General features: G+C 43.1%; 1 protein-coding gene across 1 annotated transcript; it reads right to left on the reverse strand.

Moving 5' to 3' along the window:
• Positions 1 to 255: 255 nt before the first annotated feature.
• On the reverse strand, positions 256 to 1,077 carry LOC115312532 (the record flags this gene model as incomplete). Its single annotated transcript, XM_029971329.4, has 1 exon — positions 256 to 1,077. A coding segment is annotated over one exon (753 nt), but the record flags the coding sequence as incomplete, so codon positions are not given.
• Positions 1,078 to 15,535: the final 14,458 nt, after the last annotated feature.

Genomic DNA, 15,535 nt, shown 5'->3' on the forward strand with positions numbered 1-15,535 from the left:
CAGATCGGATGAAGTGTTAATAGTAGTGCATGGTACTTGGTGGTTTACGGCAATGAGAACACCTCCCCCGCGAGTACCTTTGCGATCATTACGAAAGAGACGAAAATTTGGCAGGTACGCTAAAACTTCGGAGTCAGTAACATCACTGGTTAGCCAAGTTTCAGTGAGCAGAAGTACACTGCATTCAGAAGATAATACAACGCCCGATACGAGTTCGCGCTTCGGAAGAAAGCTGCGTATGTTAGTAAAGATCACCGAAAAAGAAAGATTAGTTCGAGGGGCACGTTGGGGGCGTGTTGTAATTTTCTGTTGACGGTGCGATTGCTATGAGATTTCTTTGACTGATTGGCATGATTCATCGAAAAGGTAACGTTTTGAGCCGATGAGCAGTGTTTTGTAGCGCAAAGAAAAGGGAGCAGATTTGCTTCTAGCAAAGGCAAGGAGGTGTTTCCGTGCGTTGCGAACTGAGCGGGAAATATCTTCGCCCATGCTGAAGTTAGTACCTTTTAGTTTACGGCCATTCGAAAGGATGGCTTCTTTAGTTTGGAAAAAGGAGAAGTTCACTATTATTGGTCGTGGACGCTCGACCGAAAGACGCCCGAGGCGGTGGGCACGTTCTATTTCTTTCGAGTCTAATGTTACATCAAAAAGTTCAGAGCAAAGGCGAATGATTCTTTGTTCGGACTGGGCAAAAGTCTCTGTAGGTGAGGGATCGGGCACACCATAAAATATTAGATTCTTTCGTCGGGATCGATTTTCAGTGTCGTCCACACGGGCCTCAAGGTAAGAGACCTGACGAGCCGCGTGGACGGCCCTGGTCACCGTGGCCTCCACCTCAGCACGTAGCGTGGAAAGGCCTTGGTAATGACCCTCCAGGTCAGTCATCCGCCTGCCTAGGTCCGATATGGTCCTATCGGTTATCTGCAGCTGACTTTTTAGGCCCTTTACCTCCTCGATGAGTTTAGTTTGACCTGCAGACAGCTTCTGCGATTCGCTTAGGATTTCGCTTGAGGTAACAGGACCCGGAGTAGTCTCTACATCTCCAGACAACATCAGTAAGCGGCGGATGACTTGAGCACATTCTCTAGCAACGGCAATGCAACACTGCCCTTTCTCCAAGTATTCCTAGAACTATTATCGAATTTGACGTATACCGACAATAGTCTCAGTAAACATACCGTTCAAAATGGTGGATACTTGGGCTAGTTGGTGGTTGCTATACATAATTAAACAGCGCACAAGGAGAGGGACAGAAAAGGAAGACAGAACAGGCAAGCGCTGACTCGCAACTGGCGATTTACTATGAAAAGGAGAAGGAAGAAAACTACACACATGAACATATATCGGAAAAGAGAAAGATGTGAAAAAGCTAATAAATTAAATAAAATTACACCTAAAATAATTATAGCTGAAAAGGAAAACAAAATAAAATGAAAATCAATCTCTCAAAGTCCTAGGCATGTCCAGTGCCGGCACTCCGAAGCCTTGACCATACACCTATTTGTGCGCAGCTGCCCCCATAAACTCATACTCGCTGTCTTGTAGTGTTAATGATGGCTGGCTCACACATTTGGATTCGAGCTTTCTTATCCAAAAGGCTTCCACTATTTCTCTTGTTGTTTTTTCTTTATGGGAAGCTAGAACAGTTGTTGCACAAAAATCTGGATCACATCCACAGGTTCTGCAGTGGATGGCTAGGTGGCTTCCAGTGGTGGTTTGAAGAGACTGTTTATGTTCCCTCAAGCGGTCGTTGAGGCAACGCCCAGTCTGTCCGACATAGGTTTTCCCGCAGGACAGAGGAAGATGGTAAACCACTTGTAGAATGCAAGACACAAAGTGCACCTTGTGGTTTTTCATGCAGCAAGCCCTGCAGTCATTGTTCTTGTCCACAAGCGTGCAAATTCTACCCAGTTTGTTTGGGGCTGAAAACACCATGGGCACGTTGTACCTATTGGCAACATTTTTTAAGTTGTGCGACGTCTTGTGGATGTATGGTATAACTAGTGGTCGGATATTGGTAAGGTCTTTGCTCTTTTTTCTTTTGGTCGATCCTTTACAGGTTTGTATCAGAGTGCCCGCAACTTCACTTAACATGGCTGATGGAAAGCCGGATCTTGAGAGTTTGTTTACTTGAGTGCTGAAACTCTGTTCGATGGTGTGGTGACAGGATTTTTTCAAAGCTGAATACATGCACGAACTGGCTATCCCTCTTTTTATTAATTTTGAATGGGCAGATTGGTAATTAAGAATTTCTTTTTTGGAGCGTGGTAGATAGGACCAACAAATGTGGTGATCTGAGATTTTTATAGATAGGTCCAGGAACTGCAGCACATTTAGAATAGGTTGTTCATACGTAAAACTCAGACCTTTACCGCTTCTGGAGAAAACACTCAGGATTGTATCTATTAAGTCTTCTGTTTGTTCTTCTTGGAGGATAATAAGAAAGTCATCAACGTACCTGAAGACTTTTATAATAGACATAGTGCTCAAAAGCGGTGCGAGGATCATGTCTACGCCTCCCAGAAAGATGTCGCTTAAGATGGGAGCAACACATGACCCAATGCACACTCCAGACCGCTGTAGGTATGAAGAATCTTGCCATTTTACAAACAAGGCTTTCAGATAAAAGTCTAGTAGCTCCATGAAGCTTTCCGTTGAAGTACCACTCGAATTCTGAAACTTGATTTCTCCTGATTGTTCAATAGTTGATTTGACTGAAGCCAGGAGAGCATCCTGTGGAATGGAGTAATACAGGTCCACCACGTCTACGCTGAAGGCTCCTCTCTTCTGATTGGTGTCACTCTTCAAAAAATCAATTACCTCCTCGGAGTTGTGTATGAGGAACGGGTCAACTATGTTGAGGCTAGAGAGGTGAGTCTGGAGATCTGGAGTCTGGAGATCTGGAGTAATGAAAAATTTCAAGCCTGTAGACATAGTACTGAAAAAGATCAAGGAAAGAGCATATGCCACCTGTCAAAAGCTAAGTCTCAATCAGCTGGCGGTAAAAATAAAGAAAGCTGAGGGCTTGCACCTGGATATATTTTTTAGTGCAAAAACCCACAAAGATGCATGTCCCTTCAGGGCCATTGTATCAGAAAGGGGTACTTGGCAGAAACAGATCGCCCTCTATCTCCAGACTCACCTCTCTAGCCTCAACATAGTTGACCCGTTCCTCATACACAACTCCGAGGAGGTAATTGATTTTTTGAAGAGTGACACCAATCAGAAGAGAGGAGCCTTCAGCGTAGACGTGGTGGACCTGTATTACTCCATTCCACAGGATGCTCTCCTGGCTTCAGTCAAATCAACTATTGAACAATCAGGAGAAATCAAGTTTCAGAATTCGAGTGGTACTTCAACGGAAAGCTTCATGGAGCTACTAGACTTTTATCTGAAAGCCTTGTTTGTAAAATGGCAAGATTCTTCATACCTACAGCGGTCTGGAGTGTGCATTGGGTCATGTGTTGCTCCCATCTTAAGCGACATCTTTCTGGGAGGCGTAGACATGATCCTCGCACCGCTTTTGAGCACTATGTCTATTATAAAAGTCTTCAGGTACGTTGATGACTTTCTTATTATCCTCCAAGAAGAACAAACAGAAGACTTAATAGATACAATCCTGAGTGTTTTCTCCAGAAGCGGTAAAGGTCTGAGTTTTACGTATGAACAACCTATTCTAAATGTGCTGCAGTTCCTAGACCTATCTATAAAAATCTCAGATCACCACATTTGTTGGTCCTATCTACCACGCTCCAAAAAAGAAATTCTTAATTACCAATCTGCCCATTCAAAATTAATAAAAAGAGGGATAGCCAGTTCGTGCATGTATTCAGCTTTGAAAAAATCCTGTCACCACACCATCGAACAGAGTTTCAGCACTCAAGTAAACAAACTCTCAAGATCCGGCTTTCCATCAGCCATGTTAAGTGAAGTTGCGGGCACTCTGATACAAACCTGTAAAGGATCGACCAAAAGAAAAAAGAGCAAAGACCTTACCAATATCCGACCACTAGTTATACCATACATCCACAAGACGTCGCACAACTTAAAAAATGTTGCCAATAGGTACAACGTGCCCATGGTGTTTTCAGCCCCAAACAAACTGGGTAGAATTTGCACGTTTGTGGACAAGAACAATGACTGCAGGGCTTGCTGCATGAAAAACCACAAGGTGCACTTTGTGTCTTGCATTCTACAAGTGGTTTACCATCTTCCTCTGTCCTGCGGGAAAACCTATGTCGGACAGACTGGGCGTTGCCTCAACGACCGCTTGAGGGAACATAAACAGTCTCTTCAAACCACCACTGGAAGCCACCTAGCCATCCACTGCAGAACCTGTGGATGTGATCCAGATTTTTGTGCAACAACTGTTCTAGCTTCCCATAAAGAAAAAACAACAAGAGAAATAGTGGAAGCCTTTTGGATAAGAAAGCTCGAATCCAAATGTGTGAGCCAGCCATCATTAACACTACAAGACAGCGAGTATGAGTTTATGGGGGCAGCTGCGCACAAATAGGTGTATGGTCAAGGCTTCGGAGTGCCGGCACTGGACATGCCTAGGACTTTGAGAGATTGATTTTCATTTTATTTTGTTTTCCTTTTCAGCTATAATTATTTTAGGTGTAATTTTATTTAATTTATTAGCTTTTTCACATCTTTCTCTTTTCCGATATATGTTCATGTGTGTAGTTTTCTTCCTTCTCCTTTTCATAGTAAATCGCCAGTTGCGAGTCAGCGCTTGCCTGTTCTGTCTTCCTTTTCTGTCCCTCTCCTTGTGCGCTGTTTAATTATGTAAAACATACCGTGATCTCTTTGACGGAGATAGTAAAATAAATTTGCTTTTATTTTTGAAAGTTCAAAGAGGAAAGTACGTTTCCTGATTTCATTTCTCGTGTGTTAATTTGTGTTTTGGAATCATATCTGTATACAGGTATTGTTCTTGATATTTATGAGCAGATAACGAAAAACCATGAAAGATACGCTAATGAGCTCAGTGAAGGTAGGTTTGTGGGAAGTAGATGGGAGGGTAATCATCGGAATAACTTGAGTAATTGATATACTTCCTACTTGTCTCTTTAATGAAAGGATACATCGGACATACCACAATCGCAATTTTTTGGGCAGTCATCGTCATGGGGGGGGCGTTTTCAGTCGAGGTCGATGTGCGTCGACCATTTTTAAATTTGATGAAAAAAATTAATGTTTTGCTGGCTCAGTGCCCAGAAGAATGAAACCAATCCTTCCTTTAAAAAAAAAATATATTTGACTTCTTTGTCTTTGGGGAAAAAAATTCTAGCACCCCCTCATTCACATGCGCGTTTTGCGTATCGTGCGATATTGGCATGTCGGGCGGCTTACATTACGCAATAACGCTCCGAATTAAAGGTTATTTTTCTCCGCATCTATAAAAGCTAATGTCTTCAAACTTTGCCGCTGGCTTTCCCTGTATATAGTTTATCTTCGCATGAAATATTGTTGTCCTGCTTAGTGGGAGAAATTTACGAGAATTACTCAAACAGGTGTATTTGACTAAATATGCATTATATTGCAAATTATTTTAACAAAAAGGCAGTCTTTAATTTCTTTTATACTTTCTGAAATTAGCAGCTATAATATGTACTAAACGAATCTGAAAAAAAAAATGCAATATTTGCGTAGCTTTGAAATTAGAAAGCGAGAAGTCTGGCCAAATCGACGCTAACGCAGTTGCCATGAATGGAGCATGCACCTACACATCCTTGACAAATTCATGATTTGTACAAAGCGTAAAATTGCTACGGGGTAGTCAGGAAAGGACAAATTGACAGCACAGAGGTGTACTGCACTTTTGGAGGGAAAATGGCTACTATATTTTTGTACAAGCGATTCAAAAATGCGCGTGGGCCGGAGCGATCGAGAGGCACCGCCCTGTCCCAGGTTTGCGCTGCCTGTTTCAACAACCGGCGTGTAGTGTCTCCCTTTAGGCGACGTAAAGGGAGCAACAAGGGGGACTTTGCAAACAGATCAGCCTACAACCTTCGCGGTAACATGATACAAAAGGTAGGGCGCGGCAAATCTTGCACCGCCTGTATGCGCAAATAGATCCGCCGCCGCGGAGGGGCACAGAAAGCGAAGGAAATATATTGAAAGCAAAGAAAAAAAGAATTACGATTGACTCAGATTGTCTGTACTGGGCGCTTTCAGATGCGATTGAACGACCATGTCCGGTAGACCTTTTTTTTTTATCAAAAGATATATTTTATTTGTTGCGCTAACCCCAAAATATAAGCAATTTTTTTTTTTTTTTTTTTTTTGCGGAATGTAATTTTTTTTTTTTTTTTTTGAGGAACAAAAATTACAAAATCGTTGTCGGTATATGCGCACGTTTTTGCGGCTTGCGTGAAACCATCCCTTTGCATATTTATAAAAGAAAAACTGTTTTTGCCATAAGTTTAATATATGTTGTACAGAGAATGATTGTAAAATAAAAGGAGGTAAACATGTGAGACCGATTACAAAGTAATCCAGTACTTTATGGATCCGAATATTAAACGACTGGAATCTTCACTTTTTTAACATGATTTCGACTTGTTTGTTCAATATTACTTAAATTTTCATTGAAATTGAAAATTTAACGTTTTCTAAAAAATACACTGCAACGCTATATTTAGAAAATCTGTTTGAAATGAAGGCCATGTTATTTTTTATTTTTTACTTTTTAGAGATCAAGGTTTATATTCTGTACTATCAGGCCCTTCAATATGTTTTGCGGTATTTGTTTTTATTTTTGAATTTACGATGCGCTAAATTTACGGAACTGCCGTATTGGAGCAGAGAAAGATCGAAAGTTGCCGATTTTATAGAAAGGCAAGAAAGGGGTGGAAAAAGTAAAAGGTCTGTGAAGAGAAAGCACTGTGACAGGATTTAATGAAAAATAAAAATTCATATTAATAATTACATATGAGTTTGAACACAAGTCGACAATATAAATAGAGATCTCTTGAATCAGAGAACTTCGGAGCCTACCCTTTGTAGGGAAGCTGGGCTGAAGACGACAAGGTTTTAATATTGATAAGAAAACGCATGTTGAAATTGGTACAATTCACACGAGATTGATGAATCAAGATCCTGTGCGCACATTCTGCGCTTGTCGTGTGCATTCGTTCTGCCGGACGCTGGTCTGAGTCGGTCACGGCGCTCTCCTGGGACTTCGAGGAGGAACGTACTTTTCCCGTTTTGTTTGGGGCAATCACTGTGCGTTTCTTCTCAGTGGCGCCGCAAGCTCGCGACCTCGATCTGCTTTTCGCAGCCATGGAAGAATTTACTTTCAAAGACATATCTTTTCTGCGTCTACTGTTCTCGCTACAAACAGCTGTGGTTGCGAAGTGCCGGACCGCGTACACTGCCACGAGTGCAGGACTGAATTCCACGCACATCAGAAACAAAATCCCACTTCTTTGCTTTTATGTCCTCGAAGGCATCGACGTCAGCTTTCGGGAGGTGGATTAGTTTCATGTTTGGAACTTTAGTGTTCAGTGCGTCAAACATCTCTGACGCCGACTTGATCAACGACGTGGTGGGCCCTCGGAGGTTGTGCAACTTTGCCTAATGCTTGACAAGACCCCCGATTCCACCGCAGTCACTATTGGCATGCACAGTTACACTTCGCTAACGTGTACTTGTAGCTCTGCAGCATGTGTAGTTGGTATTTGTTCTTAAAGTGGTTTGCTGCACCATCACTGGCGTAGGTCACATCAGTATGCACTGAAACATTGTACACAAGCCGCTCGTGCGCCTTTCTAACAACGTAGCATGCGTGGGCGGAGTCGTGGCACATGTAATCACTTCTGACGGCACAGCTGCGGGTTCCTTTTCTTATCACGACCACACAGGTGAATATGGAGACTTGACTCCTTTTCCAGTGGTACGACTGGATCTTCTGATGCAGGACAACCGGATTGTGGTACCCTTCTTAGCTGGAAATCCCGTGCCATCTCGCGTGGTGACTTAGGCCGCAGAATCCCGGCGCGATAACCAGAGGAGTGTGAACGGATTCGTCTCTTTCTTACGGTGTTCATGGATGTGTTGCCCTACACCGGCCTTCGAAAACGAGAACACGGTTGAAGGAATCGAGTCTCGAGAAATTGGATTCCACGATTTTCTAAACCGCAGCCATAGAAATTAATTTACAAACAATCTTAGTGAATCGCTAGTCCTTTTTTTTTTCAGTATCTTTCGCGTTGTGCGGCTCTCCGCGGTGGCGGATCTATTGGAGCTCACAGGCGGCGCAGGTTGTGCCGCGCCCTACGTCCTATGTCATTTTACCACCAAATTTGTAGGCTGATCGGTTTGAAAAGTCGCTCCGGTTGCTTCGTTTACGTGGCGTAGACGGAGGCGCTGCACACCGCCTGTTGAAACAGACACCGCGAGCCATGTTACAGTGTGGTGCCTCTCAATCGCTGCGGCCCATGGATATTTTAGGACCGATTGTACGAAAATGCTTTAGGAGTTTTTCCTTAAGAACCACCGTCCATCTCTGTCATGTCAATTTGTCTTTTCTTGATTGCCCCGTAGAATTTTTGCGCTTTTGAGTTATAATGAAATTCCCAAGCACGGGTATGTGCACGTCTCATTATGGCATGCTTACTTGAATTCCAGCTGAACGTTTAGGAATTCAAACTGGTATTCTGGCAAGCATGTCTAACCAACCGGTTCAGCTCCAGGCCGTCAGAACTCATTATGGCCACCGCGATAGCGTAAATTTGACCATATTTCTCGCTTTATAACTTCAAAGCCACGCAAATATTGGATTATATTTTTGGAGATTCTGATAGTACATAATATAAACGTTAAGTTTGGATAGTTTAAAGAATACTAAACGCGGCTCTTTTTAAAATGTTTTTTTAAGTAATGTATATTTAGACAAATGCCCTGCCTCTCGTAAATTTCTCCCTTTAACCAGGACAACAATATTTCATGCAAAGAGGAACTATATACAGGGAAACACATTGGCAAAGTTTGAAGACTAGCTTTATAGATACGGAGCAAAAAAAAATATAATAATCAAGAGCGTTATCGAGATCTCAAAATAACGACCCTAATACACAGTGATCAATACTTATTGTCCATCCTTCCTATGCCTAATTCGTTAGTAAATATTTCTAGACCCGTAGCCAAAACACTTTTTTGGGGGAAGCCGCCCGCATCGCCAACTTAACGCGATACGCGAAACTCGCACGTGACTGAGAGAGTGCTTATACCTTTTTTTTCGCAATTACAATTTTTTTTTTTCAAAATAAGGATTTTTTTGTTGTTTTTTGGCACGAAACTCGCAAAATAGTTTGTTTCATCAAAATTAAAAACGATTACCGGACATGATTGCTCCATCTTATCTGCGAACACCCACAGGCAAAATCAATTTGAACAATTTGTGAAAAGGCAACGGGCTTGAAAATGCTTATCCATCACTTCGGGCACTTTTGGCGCACAATTCCGACGCTTGACGCAAGAACAACTCGCGAATCCCTGCCCTCTGCGATGCTTAAAAAAAGTGAAGTAGTGGTTTCAGTTACGTTGTCACTCACTTTGCCAAGCGTCCTTAATTAATGAATGCACCGTCGATGGGATTATTTATTTATTAATTTAACTCGAAGTATTACAACATTTTACAAGGTTACAGCAGAATGGCACAAAAAGCTCTACCGTCCTCAATACAAAAGTGAGGTCGATGAGACCTCCTCAAATACAACGCATACAACGGAATAATTGCTTTGATATGCCCGGATATACAAAATTTGTGATCACGACTTATGCATATCCAAACAGTTTCAATATCTTTAAAAACGAATCGAACGAAGCGTATAAACTCCGCGGCAAAGTTGACATACTTGTAGAAATAAAAGCTCATATAATTCACAGAGCTTTACAAGACGCACCCACTGGAAATGGCTTCATATCATAAAGTAGCACTGTCATTTTTGTGTCAAGGATTACCATTTATATCTTTCTGCAATGAATGAATAAACAAATGCTCCAACTACAAAAGCAAAAAAGCAGCACTGCAGTCAATATACAATCCCGTGACGCGCGTAGGCCATTGGTGGGATCCTTCTTTGGTTGGACGTCAGTTTTCAAAATAGGGCGTTGTCAGAGGCTCCCTTTTTTTCGTGACGTAGCAAAGGAATATGGTGCTCCTGCTGTTTGACGAGATGGCGCAAGTTATATTAGCGAAATATACGCTCCTGGAGTTTCTATATTCAAATAAACTTCATGCGCACAAACGTGCTCATAAAACTGGGGTTTGGGCTAGTTGCTCCATTACTAAATAAAATGGTAAAAGTGCGAACAAGCAGGGGAAATGTAGAAACACGGACTACATAACAGGCGCTTCTAAGTTTGTTTGTGTGCGCAAATTTTTGTTTTACAAATCTTTTAAGTTGTGGAATGGGAGAAAATTAGTTTAACCGATTTAAGCCAAAAATTAAACGAACATGCTACCCATGAATTGCAAGCATGCGCACAGATGCCTCTCATGCCAGTAAACAAACACGTGAATTAAGTGTTTTACGTCCTATTAGGAGACGTATTTCTCAAACTGTTCCCGAACGCAAAAAAAAAAAAAAGAAATAGCGGGATGTTTTGGCCGTGACACGCAATTTAGGCGCAGGTCCCGACCCGCGGATGCCATACCTATTACTAAGTTTGATTGGCAAAGCTGCTCGCTCGAACACGTACGCAAGTCTAATGTCTCCCAGTAGTGGCGTCCGCTGCGCTTATAGTTTATTATCTGACACCGCCTGCTGGTCTTGCGAGCAGAACTGCGATAGCCTACGGCATCGTATACAATTAAAACACACTTTAGTACCGTCTGCAGCACACGAAAGACGCAAGCATGAAAGCGGCACTCCAGCGTTCTATCATGCATGAGCCTCTGTGAGCGTCTGTTGATGTGTGCTAAAAACCGAAAGAATAGACTTTCGGGGTTTGAAAGGAACAGAAAGGAAAGAACGAAATAAAAATGGCCAGCGACCTTTAGTGGCCACGCTCTTTAAGTCGACCGCAAAAATCGGTTTCTTAATCTATTGCGCTACAATTTTGTACCGCATTACCCACAGGGGGTGCATTTGTGGTTACAGAATTTGCAAAGAGCAAATTTACTTGAAGAAAATGTCATAAAGAAAAAGTCTTAACTTCCATGGGAACTCAGCGAAGCCACCGGTATTCAAAGAATAGGGCGCCCTATTGTATGAAAATAGGTGTCTTCGCCGCAGTGCTGTTTTTTCTTAATAAATTGTTTAGTAGGGAGGCTATGTACTAGCATCATGGTTCTGTAATTTGTTTTCCATTGGGGTATTTTTCGAACGTCTGCATTACGAAAGGTGTAAAAATTTGAAATACGCGTTAAATCAGCTTTTTGGTCAACGAGGTGATTTTTCATTTTTCTGCTTGCTATAAGTCCAAGAAGCAAGGTGTAATCATAGAGATGGATAACTGGTATGAGATTCAGTGCTTTAAAAAGAGGTTCTGCATAGGTGTCATATGATACATCATTAGTGGACCGACTGCCTTTTGTTTAAGAGCATGGAGTTTGTTTATGTTAGTTGTTGCGTGTACCCAACCGAGATGACAATAATTCAGATGTGAAGTTGCAGAGGGTTGTATATAAGTAATTGAATGGTTACTGGGAGCCTGAGACGAAACTTTCTAAGAATAACTACAGCTTCAGAAATCTTACCGATGATAGTTTCAGCATCGCAATCCCATGGCAAGTTTCCTTGACATATCACGTCTAAATTTTAGAGCGCAGCTCTTAGGGGCCCGTTTCCGGCTTGAGCGGCGTCGGCGTCGCCGTCGGCGTCGGCGTAACCGTCGGCGTAACGTTACGTAACCGTCGGCGTAACCGTCGGCGTAACCGTCGGCGTAACCGTCGCCGACGGTTGTAATGTAATGTAATGTTTTATTTGCTTAGGAGAGCCGCGGCACCGCAGAAAGGCAAGAGCCCGTACCAAGGAGGCCCGCGGTGCCGTGTCTAGTGATGGTGATTATGTGATGATGTAATGTACAGATGAGAGTTATGGTGTGTTAGGCCTAGCAGCAATCTTCGCGGTGAAGGTCTTCACGGTGCTGCCATGGGCTGCTTACTTCTGCTAGGCCGGTCTCAAGCGCCTGGAGAGGGCTCTTCGCGTGCCATACTTGCATACGAGCCGGCCGAATTACTGGCGGCGCAGGGAGTCCAGCACCCCCGCAGGGGTTGGCGCCGGTGGTGTTGGCCAGGCGGCGGTCTTTACGAAAGCGGGCCTTGGAGTGTCCCAGCTTGCGGTCCAGCTTGTAACTGGGCAGCGTGAGAACCCCCTGTCGATCGAAGACATGGTCTGTGGCACTGGTTTGGCTGGCTCTCTGACGATCGAAAAGACACGTCTTACGCCCAGGCGGCTTCTTCTTCTTCCTCTACCATAAATCGCGCGGTTACGCCGTTGGCGTCGCCGTCGGCGTAACCGCGCGGTGCATCATGGGAAATGTCCCATAATGCACCGCGCGAGCCCCCCACCGGGGTCACGTGACCTCGTGGGGAGGCACGTGACCCCCCCGAGGTCACGTGACCCCGGTGCATCATGGGAAATATCCCATAATGCACCGCGCGAGCCCCCCACCGGGGTCACGTGACCTCGTGGGGGGCACGTGACCCCCCCGAGGTCACGTGACCCCCCGAAGTCACGAGACTCCCCTGAGGTCACGTGACCCCCGCCGATGTCGCGTGACCCCCAATGACGTCATCGTCACTGATGACGTCACCGGCATCCACATCGTCAGCGTCATCATCGCTGATGACGTCATCATCACTGATGACGTCACCGGCATCCACATCGTCATCGTCATCATCACTGATGACGTCACCGGCATCCACATCGTCATCGTCATCATCACTGATGACGTCACCGGCATCCAGATCGTCATCGTCATCATCACTGATGACGTCACCGGCATCCGCATCGTCATCGTCATCATCCCTGATGACGTTACCGACATCTGCATCGTCATCGTCATCATCACTGATGACGTCATCAGTGACGTCACTGATGTCGTCACCGGCATCCACATCGTCATCGTCATCGTCACTGATGACGTCACCGGCATCCGCATCGTCATCGTCATCATCACTGATGACGTCACCGGCATCCGCATCGTCATCGTCATCATCACTGATGACGTTACCGACATCCGCATCGTCATCGTCATCATCACTGATGACGTCATCGGTACCCGCATCGTCATCGTCACTGATGACGTCATCAGTGACGTCAGTGATGACATCATCGGCATTGGGGGTCACGTGACCCCCCCTGGTTTGTTTAACCCCCCCCCCCCCCCAGTGCCCTTCCCTCCTCCTCCTCAAGAGCTGCGCTCTAATTCGGCGTTACAGGGAGTTGTAAGCAGCTTTCACTTTTTATCAGAACGAACTATTTCAATAAAAGATTGCCGTATCACGAGGTTGTGGTCGAAAATGGAAGAATAATTCTTAAAATTATATTCAGTGCCTTAGTTTTAGATGTGTTCATTTGCAGTTAATTTGCGTTACTCCTTGTGTACAGTGATTCCAAAGTGCGGTTTGCTTCTTCAGCAAACGCTTTGTTGTGCACTCATGAAAAAATTGAATAGTATAATTGGCATAAATTACGAAGGCTGGGTCGTTCCCAATTTTAACGTGCCATTGATGTAAATATTAAGAAAACAATGGACCCCACGTACATCCCCGAGGAACACCGGCAGTTAGAGGAAATGAGTTGCAACACTGATTACTGATTATGACAGACGTTGACAACATTGTAAATATGAAACTTTAAGTTCAAGTGTTATTCCACGGAAGCCGTAGGAAAAAAAGTTTTTTTAAGGAGAGTTGTATGATTAATACGATCGAAGGCCTTAGAAAAGTTCATTAAAAACACAAGAGTAATAAGCTTTTCTTTGAATGATTTCAATATTATTTATTTTTATGTTTGTGTTAGTAGGGCAAGTTCGGTCGATTTTCCTTTACAAAAACCGCAGTGTGGAGGTGTCAGAATGAAAAGGTTGATTACAAAACGGAGAGATTCTGTTATGTATGATTTTTTTTCAAGAGACGGAAAACACCGGTAAAACAGAATGCGCCTGCAATTTGATTGCTCATTTTTGTTTCCGCCTTTAAAAGGTGCAACAACTTTGGCCATTTCCATACGGTGACAAAGGGTTCCTGTGGAGATAGAAATATCATATATCACGGATAATACAGGTGCTAATATGTCGAAAACGTATTTAACGTGCTTACTTTGTGCGTCGTGGATATCTCTACATCTTCTAGTATTGAATCATACGTGTTAAAAACCTCGTGTTAATCAGATGTGTGAAAAAACGCACTATTTTCATGACGAGTTCCTATGTACCTCGCCGCAATTGGTTGTGAGTGCTGTGTTCGCAAAATAGTTGTTAAATGAGTTAGCAAGTTCTTCTTCGCGAAATATTGTCACCAATTTGCAATTCAGTTACGAAATCGTTTCCAGATGATCAGTTTAAGAGCTGGTTGATTATTTTTGATAGTCAGGTCTGCCTTAGACATTTTTTTTATTTAAATATTGAGTTCATACAGTTTCTTTTCGCTTGCCTGATGATTGTAGTCAGTTGTTTTCTTTGCCTCTTGAATTTTTTATATCGCCTCTGCTGCTTGAAGTTAGACATTTACGGCATAGATCTGTTTTTTTTTTTTTTTTTTTTGCGTATAGTTTTGTAATCTTGTGCAGCCACCCTCGGTTTATGAGTGTTTTCTTTCCTTGCGGACTGGTTTATATTAAAAATTTTGTAATGTACCACTAAAAATGTGTTTTGAAGCAGACATATGCTTCATCAGCGCAAAGGTAATTGTAAACTGGGTTTCAGTTTAGGTCCCTAATGTGGGACTTAAACACTAAACGTGTGTGAGACTTATGTTTGTGAACATACCTGTTTTAACGGTGGGGTTACTGTGATTGTCAATGGTGTTCTTTGTCAACATGAATAATGGCAAGTGACCGCTTATCTAGACGGCAGTGACCACACCAAACGTATTGCCCGCATCAGTATTGCTGACAGGAAGATCAATAACCGTGGATGAGATACCTGAAATATGGGTTGGTGAGGTAATTAAGTCGATATAATTGTTTGATCGAAGGATACTTGCAAGTGAATATTACGCGTTTGAGGCTGTTAGCATGTTAATATTAAAATTTCCACCTACAAAACGTTTATACTGGGTGATATTTGTAAAATCCAGAAACTTATCAAAATGACATAGAAAATTGTTAAAATTTCCACTAGCTGGTCTATAGGCCACGCTAAAAATATTTCTCCCGCACTTGAACGTAAATCTTTCAAAATCGCTACAAATTAACGAAAAATCAGTCACAAGCTCAGAATCAAACGTAGCGCGTACACAAATCAATATTCCTCTACCCTTTCAAAGAACGGTTTGAAACAAGCATCTATATTGATCCAGATGTAGTACCTCCAGGTAGCTTGGTATCATGTCTTGGTGTGCATGATCACAAGG

This window comes from Ixodes scapularis, unplaced genomic scaffold (genome assembly GCF_016920785.2).
Source record: "Ixodes scapularis isolate PalLabHiFi unplaced genomic scaffold, ASM1692078v2 PGA_scaffold0__279_contigs__length_252992795, whole genome shotgun sequence".
NCBI classification, from domain to species: Eukaryota; Metazoa; Arthropoda; class Arachnida; order Ixodida; family Ixodidae; genus Ixodes; species Ixodes scapularis.